The sequence below is a fragment of the Elephas maximus genome, chromosome 4, assembly GCF_024166365.1.
Source record: "Elephas maximus indicus isolate mEleMax1 chromosome 4, mEleMax1 primary haplotype, whole genome shotgun sequence".
NCBI lineage: Eukaryota > Metazoa > Chordata > Mammalia > Proboscidea > Elephantidae > Elephas > Elephas maximus.
The window spans coordinates 183345728-183364213 of NC_064822.1; the positions used below are offsets into that span (position 1 = coordinate 183345728).

At 46.1% G+C, this 18486-nt stretch overlaps 1 protein-coding gene across 2 annotated transcripts in view; it reads left to right on the top strand.

The window, feature by feature from the left end:
- Nucleotides 1-18486, top strand: part of TAB1 (TGF-beta activated kinase 1 (MAP3K7) binding protein 1) — a 37667-nt gene that overhangs the window by 7431 nt on the left and 11750 nt on the right. For both annotated transcript variants that reach the window (XM_049885196.1, XM_049885197.1), the window contains exons 2-6: nt 14916-15052; nt 15374-15527; nt 16492-16578; nt 17091-17229; nt 18235-18348. In XM_049885196.1, the coding sequence (XP_049741153.1) occupies nt 14916-15052; nt 15374-15527; nt 16492-16578; nt 17091-17229; nt 18235-18348 (631 nt within the window). The remainder of the gene's footprint in view (nt 1-14915; nt 15053-15373; nt 15528-16491; nt 16579-17090; nt 17230-18234; nt 18349-18486) is intronic.

Sequence of the window (18486 nt, forward strand, 5' to 3'; positions counted from 1 at the left end):
GTCCTGAACCAAAACTCTCCCCTGAGGTCAACTTTTAGTGAAATAACAGATTGGCACACAAAATAAAGACTATCCCCCATGAGTACAGTGCTCCATTAAAAAACCATTCTATATGTGACCAAAAGTTAACGATTACTCTAAAGCACAGATGAGGAGGTAAGGGGTCAGGGAAACTAGAGTAATGGAAAGGGAACAAGGAGAACGGAATTAAAGAGAATGTTGCCACATTGTGAAAAATGTAACTAATGCTCTGAACAGTTGGTATAGAAATTGTCAAATGAGAGTCTAATTTGGTGTGTAAACTTTCACTGCAAACACAGTAAAATACTATTTTTAAAAAACCCTATGGATCACGATGGTCCGATCCACAGCTGATCGTTGGGAGGGCACAGGACCAAGCAGTGTTTCCTTCCGTTGTGCACGGGGCTGCTGTGAGTGGGGGCCAACTTGATGGCAGTTCAACAACCAGAAAGAAAACCTGCTTCTAATTAACTTGTAAGGCACCGACTTAAGAGATGTGGAAATGTGGAAAATGTGTGCCTTAGAACTGGGGAGATAAGGTAGTTAACACCCCCAGGCCACAGGATGAGGGTTCCCACAAGGTCCCATGGTTAATGGCCAGTGAGTTGCTTGCCCAATACGCAGGGCGAGACCTCTGAGGTGGATTTCTCAGGGAAAGGGCCCCATGGCCCTGGGCAGTGTTTTCCCAGAGTCTGGGACACAAGCAGGTTGTTTTGGTGTGCGCCAAACGGGTAGTAAATAAAATTCATGTTACAATTTGAGAAGGTCAGTTTTCCAGTTCTCTTTCAAATCTGATGATATCCAGAGGAAGACTTTGTTTGGTTCTAGTATATCTTTAACACAGGTGAACATCCTCCTGGTAGTCTCTGCTTTCAGCCAGGATCCATCTGACATCAGCAATGATATCCCTGGTTCCTCCTCCTCTTCTGAATCCGGCCTGAATTTCTGGCATTTCTCTGTCAATTAGTGCTGCAGCTGCATTTGAATGATCTTCAGCAAAATTTTGCTTGTGTGTGATATTAATGATATTGCTCTATAATTTCCACATTCGGTTGGATCACCTTTCTTGGGAATAGGCGTAAATATGAATCTCTTCTAGTTGGTCGGCCAGATAACTGTCTTCCAAGTTTCTTGGCATAGACGAGTGAGCATGTCCAGCGCTGCATCCTTGCCTATTGGGTAATCGATCCCCGTCACCTGTTCCTCACTTACCGACTATCTCGTTATCCGACATTTTGCATTTATGACAATAGTAAAAAATCTGCTATCCCACAATTTTGCGCATTAACAAGGTGGCAGGCGCGGTGGAGTGGCTGTGGAGCATCCCCTTTTTTGAGGAGGGTCTCCAGGTGGCCTCCAGGAAGCCAGGCCCCCTTGCCTGGCACCTTCCACTGCCTCCTGCCAGCCAGGCGGGCTGCCTCTGTGGTTGTAGCCTCTGGGCAGCCACACAGGCAGCCCGAAGCTAGTGGGCACCTGTTCTAGGGTCCCAGCACCTATGCAGCCTGAGGCCCTGAGCTCAAAATTGCTGTGGGGCAGGAAGGGAGGAAAGAAAGAGGCATTGGAGAGAGTATTTGGAAGAAATTTGTACAAGTTTAATGACATCCCAAAGTGCTCCGCCTCTTTGGGGCCTGGTGGGTGGCCAGGCTCCCAGCACCCTCTCAGGAAGCCCCAAGCCTCAGTGACTCGCCAGGCCCAGAGGGTAGAGCACACTCAGGGATGGTGAATGCAGGGCTTGCAGGGGTGAGAGAGAGTGGAGTCCTGGAGGCGGCTCCTGGAGGGGAAGCTCTGGCCTAGCACAGGAGGAAGGTGAATTGGTAAACGTGGGCCCTCTGTTCACACAGCCTCGCTTTATCCAGCTTTGTCTCCTGCAAGCCTCCTCCACAGAGGAATAATCCATAACTGGGTGGTCACAGTGGTGAGCATGTTAGTAAATCTTAACTGTTATTATTTCTTTGATCATATTTTCTTAAAAAAAAAAAAAAATCGGACAGATGGTCAGAAAACAGAAAAAAGTCCTGTATTTTTGCATAATGCTGATTTTTGCATAATGACGTGGTTATTGGAACCTAACCTTTTGATAAGTAAGGGCAGGCGTACATTGTATCAACTGCAAAAAGAGATTAGTTTCCTAATTTCCCGATTCTTATGCTCTCATTCTTTTCTCTTGTCTAATTGTATTGGCTGATACCTCCAGTTCAGTGTTAAATAATGGAGATAATGGGCATCCTTGCCATGTTCCTGATCTTAGTGGGGCTGCCCCACTGAGTAAGATGCTGGCATTAGAACTGGAGTCCCTGAATGGCTCAATCAGTTAAGCGCTCGACTACTAGCCAGAAGTTGGCAGTTCAAGCCCACCCAGAGGTGCCTTGGAAGATAGGCCTGGCGATCTGCTTCTGAAAGTTCACAGCCTTGAAAACTATGGACTCAGTTCTACTCTGCACACATGGGGCTGCCATGAATAGAAATCGACTTGACGGCAAATAACAACCACAGCAACGATATACAGATGATAGCATGTTTAAAAAAAGTGTCCATCAGTTTCAGTTTCCTTGAGTGTTTTTATCGGGAATGAACAAAGACTATCCTTAAATAAGCAATAGAACTGGAGTCCATACCCATTGTCCCAAACACCAACTGCCAGTTCATTGCAATGAACAAAATAAAATAATAAACGTCCAAAATATCACTAGCTCAGCATTATGAAAATCAAATTTCGAAAAAAAAGCACTTAATGTAGAAGCACCCAGACACTAGTCATAAATACTTTATGAGGAACAAGGTTAAGTAGATTGAATGCCGTCATACAGAGGTTTTCTAATTCGGGTGCGTGTGCTATTCCCACGTCAAGCGAGCACAGCCACCACGGCCAGGACAGTGTCAGCCCGTAGATGGTATCAGTGTTGTGGGGTCCCATGATGAACTGCTTTTAAATAGAATTGCTTCTGTACCCACGACACGCTGAAACAGCAAGTTCCCCAGTCACCTAATGGAGTTTGTTTCCTTCCTTGTAAGAGACCATTTCAGTAGCCTTTTTAATAGTGTATCTCTCCATGGTCACTGGGCCCATATGTTGCTTAGGTAATACGTATTTGTTCCTGGAAAGTTTGAATTTGTTAGAAAGACTCGAGTACCTGCCAGCCCATGTCTGTGCCCTGTGGAAGCTGGCAGCGGCAGAGGAAGCCCTGTGATTACAGCATCAGTTACTGATTTCCCATCATGAGTGACACGTTTGTACTCTGTGTCTCATATTAAAGGATGAGTTCAGTCCATCTTAATCTAATTTTTAAGCTCAGACAGGATTCTAAAATGGATGGATGTCATTTCCCCCATGCCTTGAAACAGTTGTGGCACTTTGGGGTACAAATACCGACTTCTTGTCCCATCTTTTCAGGAGGAGGACGTAGGATGCTCCTGATTTGGGGAGATGCATTTGCTTTTCTGCTTAATATTATGCTTAATTCCATTCCACTTGGGGACTGGAGACAGACCCTACAAAAAGGAGCTGCTTGTCCAGGCATATTTGCCTGGTCTTCTGAGACCTTTGGGAGGTCCCTGGCAGTGGAGGTGTACTGATAGGTGTTGATGGATAACAAATCAGTTCCTTGAAAAATAGTTCCTTCCTTGGCAATTAACTCTTTACCGTAGCCTAGAAGACCTTACATTATCCTCCCCACGTAGATAGACATGCATGCCTATGCACGAACACAGCAGGGAGGCACTTTCCTCTGTGCTTACTACAGAGAGGCCACACTGGCCTTCTCATACTTCCTTAAACCTAACATGCTTTCTTCCACCTCAGGACCTTTGCACGTGCTGCTCCCTCTGCTAGGAAGGCCCCTTCCTCACTTCTGGAGTGACCACTGCTCTGTAGTCATTCAGGTCTTGCTCAGAGGTCACCTCCCCCAAGGCCTGCTCTTCTGACTATCTTGTCTAAGAGAGCCCACCTCATTACTCTCTGTCCTGTTACCCTGTTGTATTTCTTCCATAGCACATATCCCTGTTTGAAATTGCCTTGTTTATTTATCATCTTACACGTTTGAAGTCTCTCTCACCTCTACAAGGGAAGCTCCAAACATGAACCATCTAATGTTTTCTCCGCTGTATCCCCAGCGCCTAGAACGACGTCAGACTGCTGTAAATGCTTAGAAAATATTCATTGAATGCATGTGTGAATACCAGTGAAATCGGATAAATGAATCGAAAACTCTGATCTGCAGCTGATCAGGAAGGTGATGCAGGACCACGCAGCGTTTCCTTCTGCCGTACGTGGAGTTGCTGAGAGTTGGACTGACTCCACGGCAGCTCACAAAAAACAACAAATGATTATATTAATTGCGTTTATGTTAAAAGACATATTTGCTTTATTTGGCTTTAGGATAGGATAGGTCACAATTTGAACTAGAAACAATTTTGTGTTATTGTGAATCAGTTTTTCTTTTGTTCTCGCTTGATCTGAAATTGTTAAATGCCAGGTATCATCAGGAGCTGAGCAGAATTTCAGTTCCTGTTGCTGTTTTTTTCCCATCAGTAGAGTTCAGTCATATTTTCTGTTTTCAAAGGCTCCTAGTAGGCATTAGTAGCTTTTCAGACCTCGTGAGGAAATTGTATGAAGAAATAACATTCTATAAAAAAGACCTAAAGAAGTGGAGGGGCATACCATATTTATGGATCGGAGAACTCAATATAGTGAAGATGTAAATTCTCCCCAAATTTATCTATAGATCTGTAGCAATTCCAGTCAAAACTGCAGCAAGTTTTTTTTTTTTAATAGGTACAGACAAGCTGATTCTAGAATTCATATAGAAAAACTAGAATAGCCAAAATGATTTTGAAAAAAAAAATAAAGTTGGAAGATTCGCACTACCTGACTTCAAGATACTATATAAACAGAGGAAGGAGAGTCAGGAATAGGAGGATATGGAATGTTTGGCTTATTGCCTCCGGGAACAGCTGCCTCCCTTGTCACAATACCAGAAGAGCTGGATGGTGTCTGACTCTATAGAAGAAGCCTGATCAAAATGGGTAAAATGCAGAACAGAATTTCAAATTCTCACTGACTCCAGACTTTCTGGAGCCATGGATGCTGGATAAACCCCTGAAACTATTGTCTTGAGATAATCTTTAAAATTTAAACTAAAAATATCCCCTGCAGCCTTCTTACAGCCAAACAAGAGTTTAGCTTAGCTAGTAAAAAATACCTGCCTTGAGCAGTATGTTCTTTTAAGATCTATGTATATGGGATCAAATTGACACACCAACTGGAAAAATTAGATGGGAACCTTAGGAGGGACCGAGCTTACGTTAATGGGGGAGGAACAGGTCAAAAGGAGGGTGAGAATGGTTGCACAACTCAAAGAACGTAATCAGTGTTACTGGTTGTACATGTGAACAGATGGATCCTGGGTGAAAGCTGAGAATACCAGAAAGATGTTCACCTGTATTGTATTGACTGTGTTATGGGCAACATTACAGAGAATGGGAATTCCAGAACACTTAATTGCGCTCATGAAGGATCTGTACATAGACCGAGAGGCAGTCGTTCTAATAGAACAAGGGGACACTGCCTGGTTTAAAGTCAGGAAAGGTGTGCCTCAGGCTTGTCTCCTTTCATCATACCTATTCAGCCTGTATGCCGAGCAAATAATCCAAGAAACTGAACTCTGTGAAGAAGAACGGGGCATCAGGATTGGAGGAAGACTCATTCACAGCCAGCGTTATGCAGATGACACAACCTTGCTTGCTGAAAGTGAAGAGGACTTGAGGCACTTACTGATGAGATCAAAGACCACAGCCTTCAATATGGATCGCACCTCAACATAAAACAGAAATCCTTGCTACTGGACCTGTAAGCAACATCATGATAAATGGAGATTGAAGTTGTCACGGATTTCATTTTATTTGGATTCACAGTCAACACCCACAGAAGCAGCAGTCAGGAAATCAGATGACACATTGCATTGGGCAAATTGGCTGCAAAAGACCTCTTTAAAGTGTTTAAGAGCAAAGCTGTCACCTTGAGGGCTAAGGTGCACCTGACCCAAGCCACGGTGTTTTCAGTGGCCTCATATGCATGCAAAAGTTGGACAATGAATAAGGAAGACCAAAGAAGAATTGATGTCTTTGAGTTGTGGTACTGGAGAAGAATATTGAATATACCGTGGACCGCCAAAAGAATGAACAAATCTGTCTTGGGAGAAGTGCAACCAGAATCCTGCTTAGAAGCAAGGATGGTGAGGCTACGTCTCACATACCTTGGACGTGTTGTCAGGAGGCATCAGTCCCGGGAGAAGCACATCATGCCTGGTGAAGTAGAGCGTCAGCGAAAAGACCCTCAAGATGGATTGACACAGTAGTTGCAGCAGTGGGCTCAAGCATAGCAACTATTGTGAGGATGGCACAGGACCCGGCAGTGTTTCATTCTTTTGTGCACAAGGTCGTTATGAGTCGGAACGCACTCCACAGCACCTAACGACAACAATTGTACGTGTAGAAATGGTTGAGTTGATGTATGTTTTGTTCTGTATATTCTTAACAACAACAAAATAAAATTAAGAAAGAAAGAAAACCCTGTGGAGCAGTTCTGCTCTGCACACGTGGGGTCACCATGAGTTGGAATTGACTGGACAGCAAATAACAACAGTGGCCACATTAACAAAAGTAAAAAGAAACAGGTGAAATTAACTTAAAAATGTTTCTGTTTAACCCTACATATCCAAAATGTTATCATTTCAACATGTAATCAACATAAAAGTCATCATCAATGGGGGAAAAAAAGACTTTATCACTGCAGAAATCAAAACTGTATGGTATTGGTAGAAGGAACAGAACAGAGTCTAGAAATAGACCCACACAAATATGGCCAATTCTTTTGAAATTGAGATGAAATTCACATCACGTACAATTGACCCTTTTAAAGTGTGAAATTCAGTGGCATTTAGTGTATTCACGATGTTGTACGACCATCACCTCTCTAGTTGCAACACTTTTATATCACCTCAGGGGAACACTTCATACCCTGCAAGCAATTACTCCCCAGTCTGCTTTCTGTCTCTATGGATTTGTTTATTCTGGGTATTTCATATAATAAAAGGAATCATACAATATGTGGCCTTTTGTGCCTGGCCTCTTTCACTTTAGCATAATGTTTTCAAGGGTCATCCAAGTTGTAACATGCATCAGTACATCATTTATTTTTATGGCTGAAAAATATTCCACTGTGTTTATATACCACAGTATCTGTTCATCTGATAGACATTGGGTCGTTTCTATCTTTTGGCTGTTATGACTAATGCTGCTATAGACGTTTATGTATAAGTTTATATGTGGACGTACATTTTCATTTCTCTTGAGTGTAGCTGGGAGTGTGTTGTATCACATGGTAACTCTGTGTTTAACACATAGGGTCGCCATGAGTTGGAATTGACTAGATGGCAGCTAACAACAGCAGCATTTTAAGGAATTGGCAGACTGTTTTCCGAAGTGGTTGCCCCATTTTACATTCTCACCAGCAGCGTACAGGTGTTGCTATTTCTTCATATCCTTGCCAACAGTTGTTATTTTCCATTTTTTTCCCTTAATTAACAGTTGTTCCTAAGGAACAGTTCTGCCTGCCCCATAGGGTCACTGTGAGTTGGAATCACCTTGATGGCAATGGATTTAGTGGGTATGAGGTGGTATCTCGTGGCTTTGATTTGCATTTTCTAAGAACCAGTGATATTGAGCATCTTTTCATGTGCTTGTTGGCCATTTGTATATTTTCTTTGAAGAAATATCTGTTCAGGTCTATTGTCCATTTTTTAAATTGGATTGTCTTTTTGTTACTTGGTGTGGGAGTACTTTATATATTCAGGGTATTAAACCCTTATCAGTTAATATGATTTAAAAATATTTTCTCCCATAATGTGGATTGTTTTTTCATATTTTGTGTGTGTGTGTGCTTTAGATGAAGGTTTATAGAGCAAATTAGTTTCTCTTTAAACACTTAACACACATTGTTTTGTGATGTTGGTTGCCAACCCCACGGCATGTCAACGCTCTCCCCTTCTCAACCTTGGTTTCCCCATAACCAGCTTTCCTGTCCCCTCCCGCCTTCTCTTCCTTGCCACTGGGTTGGTGTGCTTATTTGCTCTCGTTTCGTTTTACGGGCCTGTCTAATCTTTGGATGAGGGGTGAACCTCCAAAGTAACTGAGTTAAAAGTGTGTCAGGGGCCATACTCTCGGGGTTTCTCCGGTCTGTGAGACCAGTAAGTCTGGTCTTTTTTTGTGAGGTAGAATTTTGTTCTACATTTTTTCCCAGCTCTCTTTGGGACCCTCTATTGTGATCCCTGTCAGAGCTGTCGGTGATCATAGCCAGGCACCAACTAGTTGTGCTGGACTCAGTCTAGTGGAGTTTTTTCACATTCTTGATGTTCTTTGATACACAAAAGTTTTTAATTTTGATGAAGCCATTTATTTTTTTCTTTTCTCGCTTGTGCTATGGATGTTAACTCTCAAAATCCATTGCCAAATTTGAGGTCATGAACATTTACCCCTATGTTTTCATCTAAGAGTTTTATAGTTTTGACTCTTACATTTAGGGCATTGATGCATTTTGAGGTAATTTTTGTGTATGATGTGAAGTAGAGGTCCAACTTTGTACTCTTGCATGTGGTTATCCCGTTGTCCCTGCACCATTTGTTGAAGACTGTCTAGTTAATTTCTGACTAAGTTGCAAAGGAAATTCAATGGAGAGAAGATGTCTTTTTTTTTAGGATAGTGTTTTCAACAAGTGATGTTGGCACAATTGGATAACCATTTGCCCCCCTCCACCCCACAAAAAAAAGAACATTGACCTGAGCCTCCTGTCTTACAAAAAAAATGAGCTCAGAATTGATCACAGGTCTGACTGTAAAACTATAAAGCTTTTAGAAAAAACATACAAGATATTTTCGAGCTGGGGCTGGGCAAAGAGTTCAGACGTGACACCGAAAGCATGAACCATGAAAGAAAAAAATGGGTAAATGAACTTCATCAAAATTAAAAACTTCTGCTCTGCAAAAGTACTGTTAAGAGCATGAGAAGACAGGCTACAGACTGGGAAGAACATTTACAGGTCACAAGGAGCTCTTACCCAGGACACAGAAAGGACTCTCCAAACTCAACAAGAAGAAGACGAACGACCCAGTTGAATACGGGCGTACCGCTTAAATAGACACTTCACCAGAGAGGATATATGGATGGCAATAAGCACAGGAAAAGATGCTCATTAATCCTTAGGGAAAAGCACATTGAAGCTGTGAGGAGATACCACTATACACCTATTCCAAAACTCGTTGCGGTTGAGTCGATTCCAACTCCTAGCGACCCTATAGGACAGAGTAAAACTGGGGCTTTACTAGGGTTTCCAAGGCTGTAAATCTTTATCGTTTTTATTGCTGTATATAATTATCCTTATTTTTATGGTGCTTTTGGTGAAAATTTACAGCTCAAGTTAATTTCTCATTGAAAAATTCCTACACATATTGTTTGTGAATTGGTTGCTATCCCCACAATGTGACAGCACGCTCCGCCTTTCTACCCCGGGTTCCGTGTGTCCATTTGTCCAGTTGCTATCTTTTCCTGCCTTCTCTACCTGCTTTTAGACAGGAGCTGCCCATTTGGTCTCGTATATTTGATTGAACTGAGAAGCAGGTTCCTCACATGTATTAATTTTTTTAGTTTTATAGGCCTGTTTAATCTTTGTCTGAAAAGTGGTTTCATTTGGTTTCAGTTCTGAGTTAACAGAGCATCCAGGGGGTTCCTTCAGACTCTGTCGTACCATTAAGTCTGGCCTTACGTGAATTTGAATTCTTCTTTTTTCTCCTTCTCTGTCTGGGACTCTCTGTCACGGCAGTAATTGGTGGTAGTCAGGTACCATCTAGTTCTTCTGGTCTCAGGCTGGTGGAGTCTCTGGTTCATGTGGTCCTTTAGTCCTTTGGGCTAGTATTTTCCTTGTGTCTTTGGTTTTCTTCATTCTCCTTTGCTCTGGGTGGGATGGGGCCAATAGATGTATCTTAGATGGCCGCTGACAAGCTTTTAAGACCCCAGACGCTACTCATCAAAGTGAGATATAGAACATTTTCTTTATAAAGTATGTTATGCTGTTTGACCTGGATGCCCCCTGAGACTATGGTTCCCAGGCCCGAGACCCAGCTACTTGGTCCCTCAGTGTTCGGATGTGTCTAGGAAACTTGTATGCGTGTGCTTTGGTCCAGTTGTGCTGACTTCCGCTGTATTGTGTTGTCCTTCACTTCACCGAAGTTGACACTTTTCTACTATCTAGTTAGTGATTTCCCTTTCCCCTCCCTCCTCACCCTCCTTACCACCAAAGGATGACGTTTTCTGTGTGTAAACCTTTTCTTATGTTCTTGTAATAGTAACCCCTTGCCACTGAGTCACTTGACTCATAGCGACCCTTATAGTAGTCTCATACCGTATTTGTCCTTTTGTGACTGACTTGTTTCACACAGCAAGACAAAATCTTTATGGAAGTAGATTACCACAGCTTTCTCCCACGGAGTGGCTGGTGGGTTTGAACCGCCGACCTTTTGGTTAGCAGCCAAGTGCTTAGCCATTGTGCCACCAGGGCTCCTGTACACCTATTAGAATGGCACTCTGGAAGACAGCTTGGCAGTTTCTCATAAACATTTGAACCAGCAGTCCCACTTCTAGGTATTTACCCTGGAGAAATGAAAAGCTATTTTCACACAGAACCCTGTATGTGAATGTTTATAGCAGCTCTGTCCGTAGTTGTCAAAAATTGGAAACAGCTCAAGCGTCCTCCAGTGGATGAAGGGCTAAACAGACTATTTTGCACCCAGACAATGGAATACTAAAACCAAAAAACCATTGCCATCGAGTTGATTCCGACTCATAGCAACCCTATTGAACAGAATTGAACTGCCCCATAGGGTTTCCAAGGCTGTAAATCTTTATGGAAGCCAGCTGCCACATCTTTCTTCCACAGAGCACAGCTGGTGGTTTCGAACCACTGTCCCTTTTGGTTAGCAGCCGAGCGCTTTAACCATTGTACCACCAGAGCTCGTAATGGAATACTACTCTGTAGTAAAAAGGAACAAACTATCGATGTACGAAACGACTTGATGCATCTCAAAGGCATTATGCTGAGTGAGAGAAGCTTATACGTATACTGTATAATTTCGTTTATATGACATTTTTGGAAAAGACAAAGCTGGCGATGGAGAACAGTCAGTGGCTGCCAGGGGCGAGGGTGGGGGAGAGTGTGACCACAGAGGGCAGCGGGAGGGAGTTTGGGGGATATTGGGAGTGTTCTGTACCCTGACTGTGGTGGTGATGACACCAATCTGTATGTGTGTTAAAGTTCATAGAACTCCACACCAAAAGAGTCAATTTTACTATATGTTAATTTAAAAATAAAAAACTCCTACACCTTGCAGAAGTTGCTCCAGGGTGCAAAGCACAGAACTAAGTGGTAAAGTAGATAAATGCAGTATAAAAGCAATTAAAACAAGAAAAAAAAAATCTCTAAAGAAAAAGTCACCCCCGTCAGGATGTAAATAAGAAGATGAAATTTGCCGCGAAGGCCAACCACGGCCTTTTTACATATCTGATTGCAGATGCCTGTTGAAGTGGTTTCATATCCTCTTCTGAAGCTGTTGCTGCGAACTTGAAAGAAGTCATGCACAGGATTCTTGCTTAATATTTCCTTAAAGCTTTTAATCTAGGTTTTAATTATTTTCCTTGAAATTCAATTTTGATCCTCCCAATTACTTTTGTCTGCTTTAGTTCAACAGATATTCCCTCAAGTGCCACCACAGTGTTCCTGGGAATGCCCTTGAGAATGAGGCACAGTCCCTGGATCAGGGTGGGTGTGTGTGGGGAGGATACAGGTGTTCAGGGTGCACCCCAAGGAGATTTAGGAAATTCAGAATCAGAGTGTTTGGACTGGGCCCTGAACAGCTCTGTGTGTATGTGTGTGTATTTTTAAAGCTCCGCCTGGTTCAACAGCCTCTTTGAGATCCTGCTGGGTGGAATCGGAGGCAGACACACAGACAGGCAGGAGTGATGGCACCAGGGTGTGGTAGGGGCACAAAAGAGGGAATAGACCAAGCATTTCAGGAGGTAGCATATGATCAAGAACTGATGATATTGAAGGAAGAAGTCCAAGCTACAGTGAAGGCATTGGCGAAAAACAAGGCTCTGGGAATTGATGAAATATCAATTGAGATGTTTCAATAAATGGATGCAGAGCTGGAGGTGCTCATCTCTACCAGGAAATTTGAAAGACAGCTACCTGGCCAACCAGCTAAAAGAGATCCACATTTGTGCCCATTCCAAAGAAATGTGATCCAACAGAATGCAGAAATTATCGAACAACATCATTAATACCACACGCGAGTGGAATTTTGCTGAAGATCATTCAGAAGCGGTTGCAGCAGGACACCGACAGGGAACTGCCAGAAATTCAAGCCGGATTCAGAAGAGGGCGTGGAACGAGTGATATTGCTGGTGTCAGATGGATCTTTGCCGAAAGCAGAGAATACCAGAAAGAGAATTACCTGTGCTTTATTGACTGCGCAGAGGCATTCAGCTGTGTCATGGATTGAACTGTGTCCCCCCAAAAATACGGGTCAACTTGGTTACGCCATGATTCCCAGTATTGTCTGATTGTCCTCCATTTTGTGATTGAAATTTTATGGTGAGAGGATTAGAGTGGGATTATAACACCACCCTTACTCAGGTCACCTCCCTTTCCTTTTATCTCTCAAGACATAAAAGGAAAGGAAAGCAAGCAGAGAGTTGGGAACCTCATACCACCAAGAAAGAAGCACCAGGAGCAGAGCACGTGCACAGAGAAGCTCCTAGCCTAGGAGAAGGTTGAGAAGAAAGACCTTCCTCCAGGGCCTACAGAGAGAGAAAGCCTGAATTTGGGCTTTTAGCCTACATTACTGTGAGAAAATAAACTTCTCTTTGTTAAAGCCAGCCACTTGGTGGTATTTCTGTTATAGCAGCACTAGATGACTAAGACAGGCCGTGTACATTATGACAAATTATGGATAACATTTCAAAGAATGGGAATTCCGAACATTTAATTGTGCTCATGAGGAACCTGTACATAGAATAAGAGGCAGTTGTTCAGACAGAGCAAGAGGGGATACTGCATGGTTTAAAATCAAGAAAGGTATGCTGAGGATTGCAGCCTTTCACCATACTTGTTCAATCTGTGTGCTGAGCAAATAATCCAAGAAGCTGAACCGTATGAAGAAGAACGGGCATCAGGATTGGAGGAAGAGTCATTAGCAACCTGTGATATGCAGATGACACAAGCTTGCTTGCTGAAACTGAAGAAGGCTTGAAGCACTTACAGATGAAGATCAAAGACTACAGTCTTCGGTATGGATTATACCTCAGCATAAAGAAAACAGAAATCCTCACAACCGGACCAATAAGCAGCATCATGATAAATGGAGAAAAGATTGACATTGTCAAGGGTTTCATCTTACTTGGATCCACAGTCAACGCCCAGGGAAGCAGCAGTCAGGAAATCAAATGACGTACTTATTGCGTTGGGCAAGTCTTCTGCAAAAGGTCTCTTTAAAGCATTAAAAAGCAAAGATGTCACTTTGAGGACTAAGGTGCACCTGACCCAAGCCATGATATTTTCAGTCACCTCGTATGCTTGTGAAAACTGGGCAGTGAATAAGGGAAACAGAAGAATTTATGCCCTTGAATTACGGTGTTGGCAAAGAATAGTGACTATATCATGAACTGCTAGAAGAACGAATAAGTCTGTCTTGGAAGAAATACAGCCAGAGTGCTCCTTGGAAGCAAGGATGGTGAGACTTCATCTCACATGCTTCGGACATGTTATCAGGAGGGACCAGTCTCTGGAGAAGGACATCATGCTTGGTAAAGTAGAAGGTCAGAGAAAAAGAGGAAGACCCTCAACAAGATGGACTGACACAGTGCATGAAACAGTGGGCTCAAACATTAAAACAATTGTGAGGATGATGCAGGACCAGCAATGTTTCATTCTGTTGTACACAGGGTCGCTCTGAGTTGGAACCAACTCGAGGGCACCTAAGAACAACAACAGCAACAGGGAGGTCTTCCTGAAGAAAGACTTCCTGGAGGTGGTAACACCTGAGCCAGAATCCCAAAGGAGGTAGAGAATTCCTAGACGAGAAGTTCTGAGAAAGAGGGTGTTCCACATAGAGGGAAAGACAGGGTATGGACAGAACACTGCAAGCATTTGGTCCTGGTGGAGGAGAATGGGGTGGGGCAGATGGGAAAAGACACCAGAACAGAGGGTCGGGGTAGAGGACAGGTGGTGGGGGCCCCAGGGGCTGGGGAGTGACAGACGTTAGCTTGTAAGTCAGAGTCCTAAGATGTGGTCCTAGACCACTGAGTCAGAATCTCCTGGGAGGTGCTGCCTAAGATGCAGGTATCCTGGGCCCCACCTGGGACATGTAGGATCAGACATTCTGAAGGCAGCACCTAGAATCAGCAGTTTTAACCAGGGCCAAGAATTCCTTTGTACTCTGGAGAGATGGCAACAGCTAAGAGTTTTCAATCTAGAGTTTGATTCGTGTGTGTGTGGTTTGCTCATGTTTCATAACATCTCTCACTACTGGAAACCATTACCAAGTCCTGCATCTGGGAGCTCTGTAGTCTTTTTCAGGTTTCCTGGGGAACGAGTTTGGACATAGAAGCATGCAAGCCCTTCCGCAGTTGTCTGCTCATGCGAGTGTCATTGTTTCCCAGAAGGAAATAGGATCCTCTCTGTGGGGGCTCTGGGCCTGCTAGGTTTTTGTTGGAGAAGACAAGGAGGGTGAGGTGGCATCTTTGCTGGGGGAGAAGGTGGCCCCTCATGGTGTCCTGCTGTCCTTCCCCAGGAGCAGCAGCCGAGCTGGACGGACGACCTGCCGCTCTGCCACCTCTCTGGGGTTGGCTCAGCCTCCAACCGCAGCTACTCTGCAGATGGCAAGGGCACCGAGAGCCACCCGCCAGAGGACAGCTGGCTCAAGTTCAGGTGAGTGCGCTACCTGCTGTCCTGGGCATCAGAGTCATTTACGAGCGGGAAGAGGCACCCAGCTGTCGTTTGTCTCACGTGGGGCTTGCCTGCGAGGTGCAGCCTGTGTGATGGTGACCTCTGCTCTGTCCTTTCCACATCTAGTCTTCAGACTAGAGGCATGGCGGGAGTGAAGTGATGGTCCAAGTGGGGGGCCCAGGCAGGCACCTGACACTGCAGCTGCGGCGTCTTGATCTCCCCCATTCCTCTCCACTCTGGGACGAGCGTCACGCCTCTGTGTACCTTGGGTCTCAGGCCTCCCTCCACCCTCTCCCCCGTCAGGAGTGAGAACAACTGCTTCCTGTATGGGGTTTTCAACGGCTACGATGGCAACCGGGTGACCAACTTCGTGGCCCAGCGGCTGTCGGCGGAGCTCCTGCTGGGTCAGCTCAGCGCCGAGCACACCGAGGCCGATGTGCGGCGTGTGCTGCTACAGGTACTGGTGCGGGACAGGCGATGTCGGAATCGTGCCCCTGAAACGCGGGCCCTGCAGCTAGAAATTGTGAGAGTTCAGAAGACCAGCTCTGGGAGCATCTCCTGGGGACCCAGACAGGCCAGCGAGCAGCAGTCCTTCCTCAGGACTGCAGGGTCGGCTCGAGGAGATGCCCCTGGAGAAAGAGAGATTTAGAGTCATGGCTGGAAGGGGCTGGAAGGTCATTGGGAATGGTCCCTTTCCCTCAGTGTGGCGTACGTAGATCCTTTGCCTCAGCTGCAGAAAGTATCCCTGGGTCTTCGGGAACAGGCCTTGCCCCCCACTTCTGATTGGCTAGTGCCCTGGTTTGCCAGTCTGCTTTTCTGCTTGCTGCCGTTTGGGCTTTTCTCCTCCTGGCATCTTTCAGACGTGCATCTAGAGGCTCTTCTGTTTTAGATGAGGAGGGAGAATTCACGGTCCTCGGGAACAGTGTTCCCAGCCGTTTCCTACCTGAGCACCCACCACGGCCATAAGCAGTTCACACACTGGGGGGAGGGCGTCGGCTTCACCAGTGTCCAGAGGCCAGCAAAAGACTTGATGGAGCCTCCCTAGGAAGCGGTCACGGTGTTGGCCCAAGTGGTCATCGGTCTGGCGTGCACTCTGAGCCAGGGACCTGCCGAGCGCTAACAGCTTGTTCTGCTGCATCCTCATCCGATACGGGAGGAGACTGAGGTGGCTCCACTGGGAAGCGGCAGTGCTGGAATCCCCCCAGGGGCTGAGTCCCAGCCTGCGCTGAGAACCTCTGCTCCACCCGCCTGCTCTCCCGGCCCCCAGGGGCCAAGTGTCTGGAGGGAGCGACAGTGCCGAGTAGGAAGTGACCCCATCAATTAAGGACCTGCAGTCAGTATACCGTTTTAGCATCAAGTGACAGCTGATGTTTTGAAGCAGCCACTGTCCTGAAGCAGCTCCCTGTCCTGTGCCCCTCCAGGCCTTTGACGTGGTGGAAAGGAGCTTCCTGGAGTCCATTGACGATGCACTGGCTGAGAAGGCGAGCCTCCAGTCCCAGCTGCCAGAGGTAATCTCCCCACCTACACCTAGGGGAGCCAGTCAAGGCCCAGCTTTGCGGGGAGCAAGGACTCGTCTGTCATGTCGCCCCAGGTCATTGACACAACTGGGCCTGAGCCGCAGGAACAGTTCCTGATGGCATGGCTCTGGTGGGTGGTGATGGGTGTTCCCCCTGGGCCACCATTGGCAGCTTCACCCTGAAGCTCAGCAGCAGGTGGGTGGGCAGCAAAAGGCGTGAGGAAAGGTCTTTCCGGTTCAGTCCTTCGACCTGCACCTGTCCACAGCCTTGTCACCTCCACCTGTTCACCTCACCCACACGTGCTTGAGGAGCCAACTCAGAGCTCCAGTGCCCACAGGACGGGCTAGGTCCTCCTCTGGCTCTCCTAGAGGAACTCCATCCTGGCAATGCCAAGGCTTGTGGTCCTCCAGGCCCTCAGCTCCTGGCTTTTTAAGGGAGGAACGGGTTGCGTGATGGTCTCCGAAGATTGTCCTGCTCTGACCCCCTCTGGTGCTGGGCTGTAGGGTGTCCCGCAGCACCAGTTGCCTCCTCAGTATCAGAAGATCCTTGAGAGACTCAGGACACTGGAGAAGGAGATTTCAGGAGGAGCTATGGCTGTCGTGGCGGTCCTTCTCAACAACAAGCTCTACGTGGCCAATGTTGGTGAGCCTCCTGCCTGTCCCTGGCGGGGAGGGCTGGGGGAGGGCGGCAAAGAGGAGGCTAGCCTGGGAGGTGGGCAGTCTGCTTTCCAGACACATAGAACAAGGCTTTAGACCCAGTCTTCTGAGCCATTTGGATATTTTTCTCTCTTACTCTGTAGAAATGTCACCCTCAAGCTGAAGGATAGTTTTGAAGTGAGAAAGAGGAGGGGTCGGGAGGCAGGCGTTAGTCCCCTCTCTGTCCCTGACTGGCCAGGTGACCCGGAGCGAGTCGTGTCCCTCACTAGGTGGGGTTCAGTGGCTCCTCTCCTGCAAGAGGGTGGCCCGGCTGTGGGGACCCAATCTGTGTCACCATGAATGGCAGCGAGGTGGGGGCTGGGTGAGATGGAGAGGAAGGCGCAGGGATGTTTGGATTTGGGGGCAAAGTAGGAACTGTCTGGGAACCAGAGGGAGCTCCAGGGTGCAGATTAATCCAGGAACGTGTTCAGACCCCACTGGGGATGTCCCTCCCTCTCTTCTTCCCTTTCTTACGATTTCATTATAGACATTTTTCAAAAATACAAAGCAATAAACTGAGTAGTATTTAATGGGTTTCCACAGTATTGAATGAGCCCCATGCACCTGTCACCCAGCCCCAGCGATGACCCGCTTCTGGCCAGTCTTGTTCCCTCTGGAGCCCACCTGCTGCTTTGTCCTCGAGTTATTGTGAAGCACATCCCAGACATTTTATCACCTTACTTGTAAATACCTTAGTATACATTTCTAGAGGAAAGGACTTTACGGTGGTCATCCTCCTGGGAGCACACTTTCAAAATGTAACCCGATTCCTTCGTATCATCAGCTGCCCCTGACTGGCGACTTACCCCTGTGGTCTAAGCCTGTTTTATTTGCCCTTTTCAGACATTTCCACATGTGAGGGGTCTGCCTTCTCTCTCTCTCTCTGTCGTTTCAATGTGTCCTGTTTCTCCTTACACACGGTCATTGCTCAGCTGGTCAAATTCGGCCACAGGTACGAACCGCGCGCTGTTGTGCAAATCCACGGCAGATGGGTTACAGGTGACACAGCTGAACGTGGCCCACACCACGGAGAACGAGGACGAGCTCTTCCGCCTTTCGCAGCTGGGTGAGTGGTGGAGGGGGGCCGCCCAGGGGGCTCACCCTCTCCCCTCCTTTGGTGGCTGTGTTGAGAGAGGTATGTCATAGAGGGCTGTGATCCTGGCTGTGGGGCCAGCCTGCATGGGCCCTGCCTCTGTTTTCTTAC